At 37.3% G+C, this 12,860-nt stretch overlaps 1 protein-coding gene across 4 annotated transcripts in view; it reads left to right on the top strand.

Moving 5' to 3' along the window:
- Window positions 1-11,306, top strand: part of plcl2 (phospholipase C like 2) — a 51,442-nt gene extending 40,136 nt beyond the window's left edge. For all 4 annotated transcript variants that reach the window (XM_015034749.1, XM_015034748.1, XM_015034751.1 and 1 more), the window contains 2 exons: window positions 5,812-5,921; window positions 6,823-11,306. In XM_015034749.1, coding sequence (XP_014890235.1) covers window positions 5,812-5,921; window positions 6,823-7,029 — 317 coding nt within the window. In that variant the 3' untranslated portion in view covers window positions 7,030-11,306. The remainder of the gene's footprint in view (window positions 1-5,811; window positions 5,922-6,822) is intronic.
- Window positions 11,307-12,860: the final 1,554 nt, after the last annotated feature.

Raw genomic sequence — 12,860 nt, 5'->3', positions numbered from 1 at the left:
AGAACTGGCTTGTTTTCCCTGCAAAAAACAATGTGTTTGGGTGCATGCACCAGTGCAGGAGAACGTGCTCAAGCTGCTGCTTCTACCTCTGTGTGTGCATGCGGTGCGGTTTCACAGAAACTGGGTCAGTACGAACCTGGTTCCCTGTGAACAAAGCAGACTGTTTCAGCATCAACTACTACCAAAGTTGTGAATAACCCATCACATCAGGTCAGGGAGGCCTCACGTTCCTCCCAGGAAAATAAAAGGCGGTGTCGGATCGTGCAGAGAAAGGTGTTGGGAGCACTAATGGGGAGATGTCACTTCCCCTAACTGACTCACACTAAGGTCCCACTTAGCATTCAGGACGTCTAGATGGCAGAACAACACAATCAGCACAAGATGTTTCGAAATACCAAATGCTGAAAAACCGTCTTCTCTGCAGAACACAACGCAAGAAACAACCAAACAGACACAAATCTGAATCCTAAATTTGTCAATCAGCAATTAATCGATAACTAGCATAATAAATTAGAACAATAATTTCCATTCTGATTAATATTTTTGGAGGGATTTATTTATTATTATTTTATTTATGGTTTCTGTTGTGTGTGTGGTTTTCGTTTCCATTTCTTTTGTTTTATTTTAGATATTAATGGACATTTTATTAGTCTTTGAGAGAACAAAGTTGCATTTTTAGGCCATTGTCAATATATTACTTGGAAATAAGATCCAAATAATATTATTTATCACAATTGGGCCTGCCGCAATAACCAGCAAATCAATTAATTGTAAGATTAATTTTAACGCGCTCAAAAATTTCCATTTGCATGATTTATTGTTTTTCTCTTTTCTCTCATTCTTCCAAAAACTGAATGACAAAAGATTTCAGTCTGGTACATTAGTCTCAACTAGCCCTTTATTTCTGTACAGAGACTTCATAACTCATTTCTGTTATATATCTTTTGGATGTTTTGGATTATTTTGCCATTATCGTTATATTACTTTAAAATGAACATTATCGTTTATCCCAATAATTGCTGGGATGATTTATCATCCATCAAACTTTGTTATTGTCACCGGCCTACTAAATATTCTATTTCAGTCTGTGCAATCGTTTTTTTAACTAGCAATAATTCTCATGATCATTTTCTAAAGAGAGTATTCTCCAGTCAGGTCTGGAGAATCTGGAAAGTTAATATTTCATATTAGCAGGAGCAGCTCCTAAAATAAACCTCAAGGAAGGAGGCGGATTTGCTGCAGGAAGCGCTGTTTTTTCCTGCATTCTGCCTCTGATGTTGAGACAGAGAGACAGCATGTTGCACCGTCTCACACTGAAGAAACCTGAACTAGAAAATAAATAAACGCTGTCACAAACGATGTCGGTGCCTTTCCGACAGCAGCAACCAGCACTGGACAGAGCTGCCACACGACATATTTCACAGACGAAGACGTGTCCTTTTGTTAAACTCGTGTTACCTGAACTCCTCTTTTTGTTCCTGTCATTTCCTCACCTCCTCTGCTGACATTTCAGCTTGATGGAGGAAATGTTCAAATGTGCAAAGTTAGAAATGGAGGTGAAAACATGCTTGAGTTTCATCTACATTCTGTGCTGCACATAAACGGATGGCGATCAGAAATGTTGCCACTCCTGTTATTATTTAAATTTGAATTATTCTGTCTTTTTGTGGGTAGTTCAAGCAGCTTTTGTAGTGTGAATAATCTGGAGTTCAGAGCAAACAGTCCCAACTTTTAGCTCTGTGTTATTTTGTTCATGTATATTTTTTGCCTGAAATAAAATTACCAGAAAAAGAGAGAATGTGAGGAGACGAAACAGAACCGCTGCAAACTAAGAGTATGAATACAAACTACCTTAATTATTGTTAACAGTTGGTGACAAAACAAACACAGAACTTTATTCAACTGAAAGTTTACGAAACAGCCAAATAAATGAGCGCTTCACTATTTGAGACATAGCTTGTGTGTTGGAGCAGTATCATTACTCTTTTGTTATGTGCCTTTCCGTTATGCTGCATTTAGGTAAATTGCGACCGTCTAGTCTGAGGAATGCTCCAGTTTATACTAATAAGAGACACAAAGTCCACTAGCACCACTACACTTCCTGTTACCCGTTTACTTCTAGTTGAAAAGGGGAAATACCTGATATTGTTTGCAAACATATTTTAAAATAATTGCTTAACTATCATGAAGATGCTGAAAAAAAAAAAAACGGTTAAATCCAGCAATGATGGTTTCTATTTAACAATTATTCAGTGCTAACTTTATGAAAATGTGATATAGAAGCAGACAGCAGTAAATTTCTTTCTCAAAACTGGCACTATGTCCTAGTAGTGAAATTTCTAACAAATCTGAAAAAATAAGTCCTTTGCCTTTTCCCTGCGGTCCTACTGCCATCTGCAGAAATACAGCGACCCTGGTCTGAAATGACCAATTACAGCCAAGAGGAGGATCTTAGCATTTCCAATCATGCTGGTGCATGCGCTGCTCCCATGTACAAGCTTGAGGTTTCCAGTTTGTTGCAGCTGTGCTAATGGTGGAGAAATAATCTAGCACTGCAGAAAAACAGTTTATCCGCCATTATCGGCGGACATGTTTCCTAGCTTGCGCATTATCGGCAGACTTCGCTGTGGGAAGGAAACTGTAGCGCAGCGAAGAGCGAGAGTCTTATCTCACCAAATCCCTCATACTCTTTGACCAGAGAGCCACAGTTCTCAGCCATGTGCACCTTTAGATTGTATTATATATTAAAATAAACAGAGAACTAAAAATAAGTCAGCCGGTTTTACTAGATTTATAATTTAGGGCATCTGTCTAAACTCTCAAACATAGAGAATCTGGATTGTGTCAAATGTAAGCAGGAATCTAAACATCTGTATGCATCTGAGCTGTTTCAGACTTCAGCTGTCATATAAGTTATATGACAGCTGAATATAATATAATATAATATAATATAATATAATATAATATAATATAATATAATATCTTTGGGTTCTGGACTGGAGGCTAAATGCAGCAAGAAAACAGTCCTGCGAGAAATGATCATCCTGATCTCAGGAGTTTCCTAATTGATTTCCTGGGAGTTTCTCATGTACTTGTCCAAAAAAAAACCCAGAATAATTGGATTATTTTTGCTTTTTTCTGTAGCTGCTGGTTAAACAAGTTTCTTTTTAGTGTGGCAAGTGAACTGTTCCTTATTTACTGAAATGGAAAATAACCTGAAACTCCCTGTTGTACAACAGACCAAAAGTTGTTGTTGTTCTCTAGGATATTTTCAGAGCTCATCACAGCTCAAGTGTTACATATCCTTGTGATTCCTCTTATAGTCTTAACTTAATCCGTTTAGTCCTTCATTTCATCCTGACTTGAAAATTTATGCGTAAAAGTGAGGTTGTGAAAGTAATCAACTCTGTTGCTCAGTTTTCATTTTGGCCTCAAATTATCACAAGAACATTGCAGAAACTGTTTAGAATATTATTGTGGCATGTTCTGCTTTTATTTTGTAATGTCTCCTGCTCATTTCTAAGCCTGACCCATGTGCATCATGTGCTTGCATTTTGAAAAATCAAAGCATGTACATTTTAGCAGAAAGAGGAGCTGGAAATTGAGACATTTTGGTGCACAGACATCTGTCTACAGACAGCACTGTTTCATGCCATGAAAAAGTCCAAAACAACCAGAACTGCAGGAATAGCATCAGAATTTCTTATGCAAAAAGGGTCAAACCAGGTCATTTGTGTGGGAACACTGAAAACACAGATGCAGATCGAAAACGTGTGAAGATTTGCTGCTTGACCACAATAACAAAAAAAAAAAGAAATCGAGCTCAATGACCTAAAAACGAAAGACTCTATTGTATTTATAACAGTCTGAAAATGACTATTTTTATAACTAAAAGGTAGAAGTTACTTGATTGCGATGTAAAATGACAGTAAGTGCCTGGAAAATACATAATAAAATCCATTTAAAATATAGATTTTTTTCCAGTCGCTGCCCTGAGACGTAAGTGAATTTGTTGGCCCTTTTATAGTTTTTATTTGGGGAGTTATTTATTTTCTTATTATTACTACTTATAAATTATGTGGTTTTTTTATGCATATTTTGAAATATTTTGTCATTTAATTTCCAGATGATGTTGGAGTATTCTTTATAAAAATAAAGAGATTTCATTAATTTGATTAAACACATCATGATTTCAAGATGAATCGTTTTAGTTTTAATCAATAAATGGATCAGTTTTCTCTGTTGGAATTTTATGTAAAAGTCAGCTTTAGTCACTATTTTGTCTATGGAAGACAAGCTGACAGTTCCTCGGTACAGAGTGGCGGGCGCCCCGCGTCGAGCATCACCACAAGTCATCTTCAGTCATCTTCGCTCGCTCTTCCTTTTCACACACGTCCGAAGAAATTAGCTGCATCGTTTGGTGCGAGTTCTGCAATCTCTGGATGAATTTGTAATTAATCTGTAGAAAGATGTAGGTCACGCTCTGATGATGTGACATTACTGTGGAGTCATCCTCCCGTACTGCACCATTTCTGTCATGCTTTGCTAAGAGCGAGCTTCCCCTCTTCCTCTCCACCAGACTCCATACGGTGTTGCTAGGCAGCCCCCGCTGTGCGCGTCTCTGTTTGTGTGAAAGAGAAACAGAGGAAGCTCTGCACCTTCCTCATGACAGTCACAGTTCATGTGCGCCGCAGCGGCTCCTGGATCTAGAGTTGTAAAAGCTGAAACTGAAAGAGAGAATATTTGCATGTTCCCAGTCTTTTTGCATGCGCTCCGGATTTGAGCAGCAGACGGTGGATTCGTCCACGGTGGCAGAAAAGAATAAAAAATTTTAAAAAATCGTTTGAGGTCAGAATCTCAAAATGTGCATCAGCGGCGGTGATTCCTCATGAAGGGGGTTTTCTCTCTCTCCTTCCCAACCCCACTGTCGGTCTCTCGCTCGCACGTGAACATGCGCGTTTCCATGGCAACAGCGCAGACAGGGGCTGCGACCTGCTCTGAGCGGAAACGTCTGTTTTCTCTGAAGGAGTTTCCGAGCAGAAGCCTGTCACCGTCCTGTGATTTGTGCTGCGTCTCTCGGGTTTGGGGTTCCGGCTCCTGCAGCCTCAGCGTGAAATGAAACGTGTCCTCACTGAGGAAGCTTGGCCCTCATCATGTCCGCCTTGCCTGTGTGACCACGAGTTGGTGACATTTAACTTTCTGATAGTAGAGATTGAAAAATACTGAAAGATTTTACAACTAATAAAACTAATCTGTGATTTTTACCTTCATACAGAAGTCTTGCGTTATCTATAATCACTTTGAATTAGGGCGGAAAATAAATCAATAATATCCATCATGTTAGACATGTGATCAATGTCAATAGATAATACATCTGATCGAATATTTAATATTCAATGTGTGGAATAATCACTGCATCTTGATCCAAAACCACACAGCATTCTGGGATATGTAGGCAGAAGAAAGACCTTTGTTGCTCAACCTCTCACAGGTTGGTGGACTCAACTAGCTCACCTGGTTGCCTAACAACAACTTGTTGAGTAACTTCTGGTTGCCTAGCAACGACCTGTTGAGTAACTTGCGCAGCAGCAGTTTAATGTTTTTTCCAAAGTGCCTTAAAAAAACAGCTGCATGGAGTGAAAACTGCATAAAATGGGAAATGTCACATCAGATATTTACAACCAAAACTAGTCAGTAAATATCGATATCAACTGAAACACTTGTATGGTGATAAGTTTCAGACACCACTTAGCAGCTTCTCTCAAACCATAAACGCTGACCGGACGAACTTTTACTGCTCTTTTCTTCCAGCGATGGAATTTCATGAAAACCTGCATGATCTGGCTGTGAAGGAAGGGCTGAAGGGCAGGAAGCTGCACAAGGCGGTGGAAAGCTTCACGTGGAACATCACCATCCTGAAGGTGGGAATCTTTAGCACAATAAGTGCAACATTCAGGGAATATTGAGCTACATAAACCTATAAGGGGGTCTGCTTTATTCAGTCAGGGATTACGTCAGCAGCAGATAAAAGAAAGATAATTACATGATATTGCTGATAAATCAGAATCACCACAATTTTCTAGATTGGTGCATTGATAGAAAAATATACTTAGATGCAGAAATTAGATAATTTCAACACACAGACCACATGTTTTTTCTGTCTCTGTCTCGTGTTCTAGTTGTGAATCTGAATGAGCAAATCAGAACCAATAAAAAAAAAAAAAGGTCAAACAAGAAAATCCTGTTTGCTACTATTTGTCTATTTGGCCAGTTGTGTGGAGTTTGGTGCCTTCATTCAGTGTTTTCTGATAAGATCGACATAATGGTTCAGATGCATTAAGATGGTTGTTGGGCAACGTAGCCATTATAAAAGTGAGTTTCTGAATCAAGAAGGAAGATGGTGGAGAAACCTTAGATTATTCATTTCATTTAATACATGGATGCATCTGGATGGACGAGTTCCACATCCATCATGGACTACAACTGGACATCAAGTAGGGCTGAGGCACCAGTGTAGTAGAAGAAAGAAAGAAATACTGCCACCTGCAGGTTGGAGTTAGCAGTCACTTAAACCCAATGTCTGACTATTTTTCCAGAAAACTTTTTTGAATTTTGATTTGATTTTGAATCAATTCCTCTGACTGCTGAATCACAAAAAACTGTAATATACACTGTACGAATTTTGAGAATTTGTTCTCAATCAACTTACCTTGTAAAATAAAAATCTCACATTCGGTTTTAAACTTCTATTAGATTCTCAGATTAGTTTGAAATACGTTTATTTCTTCCTCCTGATGTAATCACTCTGATCTGTGCCCTCAGGGTCAAGCTGACTTACTAAAACATGCCAGAAGTGAAGTCCAGGAAAACCTCAAGCAGATCCACTACTCGGCGCTCACCTGCAACCTGAGCAAAGGAGGGACAGCGGGCGGCTCCTCCGGCTCCACGGACTCCAAGAGCCGACGCAGCTTGGAGGCCATTCCTGAAAAAGCCACGGGGGAGGAGGAGCTGACGGATGAGGAAAACTGAAGACTTCCTGTGGCTTTCCTTCAACTCTCTTCTTTCTGCATCTCCAAACCTGAAGGTCCTCTGTCCATCTTCACCCAGGTGCTGTCACTCTTCACCCTCCATCATGGACATTCCTCAACCTAAAGCACAGTTAAAACTTCTTAGACCAATAAAATCATACGGATCATGTCTTTGTTTCAAACAAGAGTTTTAGAAAACACAGGAAAAGGTTTTGTAACCCCCTCAAACTCTCCTAGACGTCTAAGTGAAACTTTCTGCTTCCTGATTTTCCCGTTTCCTCTCCTGGATGAGTCCGGAGTGAACCAGCGGCCCTCAGACTGTTCCAGTTCCAGACTTTAAACACGAGCACTTCTACTTAGCGGACCAGAGGACACAAAGAAGGCCTTGGATTGTTGCAAGGATTTTTTTTTTTTTTTAAAAAGCACAATTTTCCTGAGCTGTGAATGTAACTGGGACTGAAGAGTGGGAACAAAAATGTTCAGAATGAGAGTAAAGAGCTGTTTACAATTCTGGACTTGTTCATGTTCTCGTCTGCCAAAACAGTAGTAAACTATGTGTATATACAGAGTTTCCTGTGAGCTTTTTTTCTGCAGAGTGCATCATTTTATTATTGTACACTTGGAAATATGAGATTTATTTTATAAAAGTTATACGAACACAAGTGTGGAGATAAAGTTTTATTTGTGCGCGGACAAACCCTCCAACATGAGGAGGCAGAAGGACGTAAGAGGCAGAGACAGAATGTATCTGTGTTGTTGTCCCGTCTCTCTGCTCTGAACCAGCAGCTGCATGGAAGGATGTTGACACGTTTTTGTTCGTTCTTTGTTTAGATGTGCTTCTATTTCAGGGCAAGTTTTTACCAAAGTTCACCTTATGTTGGAGCTGAAAGTTTATTTCAAACCCAAAACTAAACCAGTTCAACTTATTCAGAACGATGTGAACACGACAAATCAATTGTTGCTGGTAGTAATCTGCAGATAGCCACGGTTTGTCCTTATTTACATTTTGCAGAGAACATTTTACAGAAAAACGGTTTGTTGGATGGACGGACGGCCACCATATTAACTTAATGTTTAATTATACAGATTATTAATTGAAAACATTCTGAAAATTATTTTCTGTATCTATTTTAGTGGCCATATACTTTAAGTGAACACAACTTTATTTAACAAACCTGCTAACCCTGTTAGAACGGCCTTTAGCTGGGATATTGATCTCCTTTTTTAAATTATGGTTAAACAATACTAATTGAATATTTTTTCGTAACCATTTATGTTTCTGGAAACAGAACAGTACAAAATTATGGCGTTTTTAAAGAGGGTGTTTTTTGTAGTTTTTTGTTGTTTTTTTTAAAATAGGGATTGTGTGAAGTACTAATTAGTGATCAGTATCTTACATGCAGTAAAACTTATTTATACCCTTAAACCCTCTAATTTAAACCTCAACTGGTGATTTAATCATAAGCTAAAGTTTTTACTACATCTTCTCATTCTTGCATAAGACGGTTGTCAAAGTGTTTCTCTTAAATTATTTTGCTATTCTCTCAGAAAAAAAACATCCTGCAAACAAAATGCCTCTGAATTATTATACATGAGGATGTTTCACAGTATTTTCTGGAACATTCTTTACACTTAATAAAAGTTAGACAAACTATCTAGGCTATATGTGCATTTATTTGAAAAAAGTTTGCATTACTGCTAATAATATTAGCATTAGAACCTAATCTTATCCCAGAGTTTCAACATTTGGATGCAGTTAAACACATTCAGCAGGACGCTTCTGGCTTCTTGAACAGTTTTCTTGGACTAACCTTAAAAAAAGTTACCTTGTTTTTATGGATGAGATTTGCTGCCAAAAAACAACAACAATATAATGCAATATAATGACCACATTATTTTGTTAATGTTTTTATCACCACTGGTCAATTTGTATAGAAGTGCACGACAAGTAATTTCAACCTATTTACTAACCTACTTTTGTATTTATTAATGAAACTATAAAGCTTAGAAATACAAAGAAGAATGTAAGTCATCTGCAGGTCCAACAGAACAATAGTTGACGGTTTGTCCAGGGCCAAAATATGTTGATTCCAATATTGAAGTTACAGATTGTGCAGAAAAATGTTCACTGTCCTCCATTACATTGGATCTTTAGATGGATTAGATTTAAAGTAGAAAATCGCAATTGATGAAAACCCCAACTAACATTCAGCTGCCTCCGTCCTTTTATACATAGAAAACTAATAAACAAATAAAAAATGATCTAAAATAGCATTTACTCAAACTCAACAAAGTTGCATGCTTGGTTCCTGCCTTGGCACGTCGTCTCTAAGAATCTCCCAGTGTTTTAGTGCCTAAAACAGTCCAAAGCGTTCTTTTAACGATACTCATCAGGAAATATCGGTTTGACCAATTCTTCAACAAAACGAGGCTCCACAGAAACATTGTTGTCCCTGTACACCAAATTTTAAATGCAAATCTTGAATTTGCCTTCTCACAGCGGTTTTGCAGATGTGTTGTAAGGAGAAATTAAAAGTAAACGTTTAAATAAGACAATCATGTTTTGTCTTGTGGAGACTTTAATGTTGGGCTAATAAATAAGAAATGCAACCAGATTTGTTGCATGAAGAGGCCTGTAATTAAGAAAAAACACCAAAATACCTTAATTCAGAATACCTGTAAACATGTTATATTTACCCATTGGTACTGTAAATTAAATTAACCTCATATAATTAATGGAGAAATTATCTCTATGTTCAGATCCATAAAAACTTTGCAAGGAAAAAACATTTTGATGAAAGTATCAGACAGATTACGTCTAAGATCAAGGATTAAATAAAAGCATGTTTTTAGTGATTTCTGAAGCTAATCTGTGTGAAACTGATTAACCAAGCTAAGTTTTAAAAACTAATGTTGGATAAACAAGCATAAAGGCGTCCGTCACACAATCTGAATTTGCCCCATTAAAAGTAGAATTTTGCTACTAAAACAAGTTTGGAACCGCCATCAGCCTTCATGACTGATTATAATGGAGCCTTTAGCATTATATTTGTAAAAACATCCTTAGTATTAATCCCATGATGCCACTACGCTGATATGTTACCATGACGATCCCTACCTATAAATCAAGTCTCATCTCATAACGATACACTGGTAATAAACCCCTACAACCTCACTATGCAACGTTCTTTCAACCTTTGTAAACTTTTATGCCCCATCAAGGACAATTTAAAGCTCAATATGTTCCCAATGCCTCCCAGAAAACCTCACTAATGACGGATCTGTTGACTTTTTACCTGTTGTTGGGACTTTATCGTTCTTTTTCTGTTTGTTTTTGGCAGAGAAAGCATTAACTAGCTTTGCTCTTTTGTAGTAAATTTGTTGAGTTTGTTTAAATCAAATGTTTGTTTGTTTTTTTTTTTTAAATGGCATTTTATAATCTACATTTTCTCCGGTTTTATTTTTTCCTGCGTCGGTGAACATGTAGGAGTTAAAACGGCAACAAACCCAGTTTAACTCATTAGTTTTAAAACAGAGACACCATTAGTTTCGTCACCATTTTATACCTTTTTATTGGGCACATTTCAGTCAGTGCTAACTCACCACTTTAGCTTTTTCTTTTCTTTAACCTTGTTTGCATTTATTATGTTACTCTTTGTTGCAGCACTTATTTTCTTATTCTAATATTTGATATTTAAATTATATCTAATTAGAAAATACCATTGAAATAAATATGTGAAGAATGCTAGTCAAGTTGAAGCTAATAAAATGTTTGTTTAATAAACTGATTTAATCTCGTTTCAACTGGAAATTTTCCCAAGGTGAAAGTTGATTACACTCAATTCAAAGTTATTATTTTCATGATAGATAAAATCCCAAAATGCTGTTTCCACTTTGACTAAACCATCTTCCAGTGAGCTAAAGTAAAAGATAATTAAAACCCCATCACGTTGTTTCTGTGTTTTCCACTTTTAAGACTAAACAAATCTGCCAGCAACAGTACAATTGAGCAATCAGAGAGCAAAGTAAAACTTGCGGCACTTTCCAGCTCTAAATGTTTTGTTTGGAGACATTTTGTTTCCCTCCTTTTTTGTTTAAAGTTGTGCTTTTTGCTCCCAAATGTTGTCCACACTTCCTGGTGTTTCCAGCGAGCCGTCTCTGAACATCAGTGCTGTGCCAGAGTCCGTAATAATAAATGTCTAAACAATCCAGATGTATTTCAAGTCCAATCTGTCAAGTTTTAAATAACGACCTCTGAATAAACAGTGTTGGATAACAACGTCTGTGATGCATTTCATTTCCAGAGCCGCATCATAACTCATACATGCTGGTGTTTTTACGGCACAAATCATTTTAGCTTCTGGTCTGAACTCAGAATATTGGTTAAAATTTATATCCATCTGAGTTCATCCAGTTTTGATGGTAAATCATCCCATACAGCAGATATTGGTACGGAGTTCCACAGGGGTCAATATTTGGACCGATACTCTTTACTCCTGATGACTGTGACGCACATTTCTATTGTCATGTTGATACTTCTCGGTTATATTAAGCTGCAAAAGCTAAAACACAGACATAGAAATTACCTTCATTATTTCAAAATAGGGAAATTCAAGTGTAACATATATATTTACGTAAAAAAAAAAAAAAAAACAGGAATAGTATACTATGCAGTAAGGACAAGATAAAAATAAAATACTGTGTAGTTAATGAGAAGCATACTAAGTTCCAGTGAGCAGGAAGGTTAAAAATGTTCATGACTGTGCATTAGAAAGAACAGGCTGTCTACGAATACATCATTTAATTAGATGACTTGGTATTTTGAAAACAAATATCAGACTGATTTATTTCTTCTGTCGACCAAAAATGTCTGTGTAAAAGAAACATCTGCAGTAGCAAAGATGGGGACTCAAATTATGATTAAAAAAAAATCAAATCCCCCCTTAATTGCTGCCATCTTTTCTTTTCTTTTTTTTTCCAAAGCTCCATTTTCGTTTTCCAACCTTCCGCAGACCTTAAATCTGACAAAATAAATAAATGCAATACTTTTCTAAATTGCACAGGAACAGCAGAAAGAAAGGCAGAACGATCTGAACATGAAGTTACTGAGCTAAATAAAAACACAACATTCAAGTTTCTGGTGAGAAATTGGTGTTAAATTAGAAATTCCTTCCAATTCCTGAGACAAAGCAAATGAAACACGACATAAAACTGATAATATATAAAAAGTGGATTTGGGTAACCTGCTCTTTATGTTCAAAACAGAATGAATGGATTTTTAGATTCACAACACTGTTTTCTCAATGAGAGGTCGTCTCTGCTGGTTACATGAGTGAAATCCAATCATCATTGGCTCCATGGCCGCCCCCTGATGCGTTCCCTCTGGCGGGCAGAGCCAGTCGAAGCGCTGCCCGACCCTGACCTTTCACCTCTCCTCTTGTGCCAAACAGACCGTTCATGCTCCGGGTTAAACCGATGTAGGCGGCTAAAGTTCGCATCAAAGTCACTGAGGCGCGTCCTTCTGCTGCCTGCTAAGTCGACTGAAGCAGTAAGAAAATCGCCCAACTTAAAATAGACATTTCCCTGAATTTATTCCTTTACGTCTTGCTTTGATGTTTATCTAAAGCAGCACCACTAGTCAGGTCCAGTCCTTTTTTTTATACGAAAGACGATCAGGGCCACTGGAAAAAAATAAAAATAGAATTCTGGCCTCAGAATTACGGCAATTTTTTTTCTCAATAGTCTGATCTCTGGATTCTGACTATCCTCAAAACTCTGGCTTTTATTCTCAAAATTCTGACTTTAATCTAAAAATTCTGACTTTAATCTAAA

Source organism: Poecilia latipinna, unplaced genomic scaffold (assembly GCF_001443285.1).
Source record: "Poecilia latipinna isolate Pla-1442-1.1 unplaced genomic scaffold, P_latipinna-1.0 Scaffold310, whole genome shotgun sequence".
Classification (NCBI taxonomy): Eukaryota; Metazoa; Chordata; class Actinopteri; order Cyprinodontiformes; family Poeciliidae; genus Poecilia; species Poecilia latipinna.
This window is presented reverse-complemented; position numbering and strand designations above follow the sequence as displayed.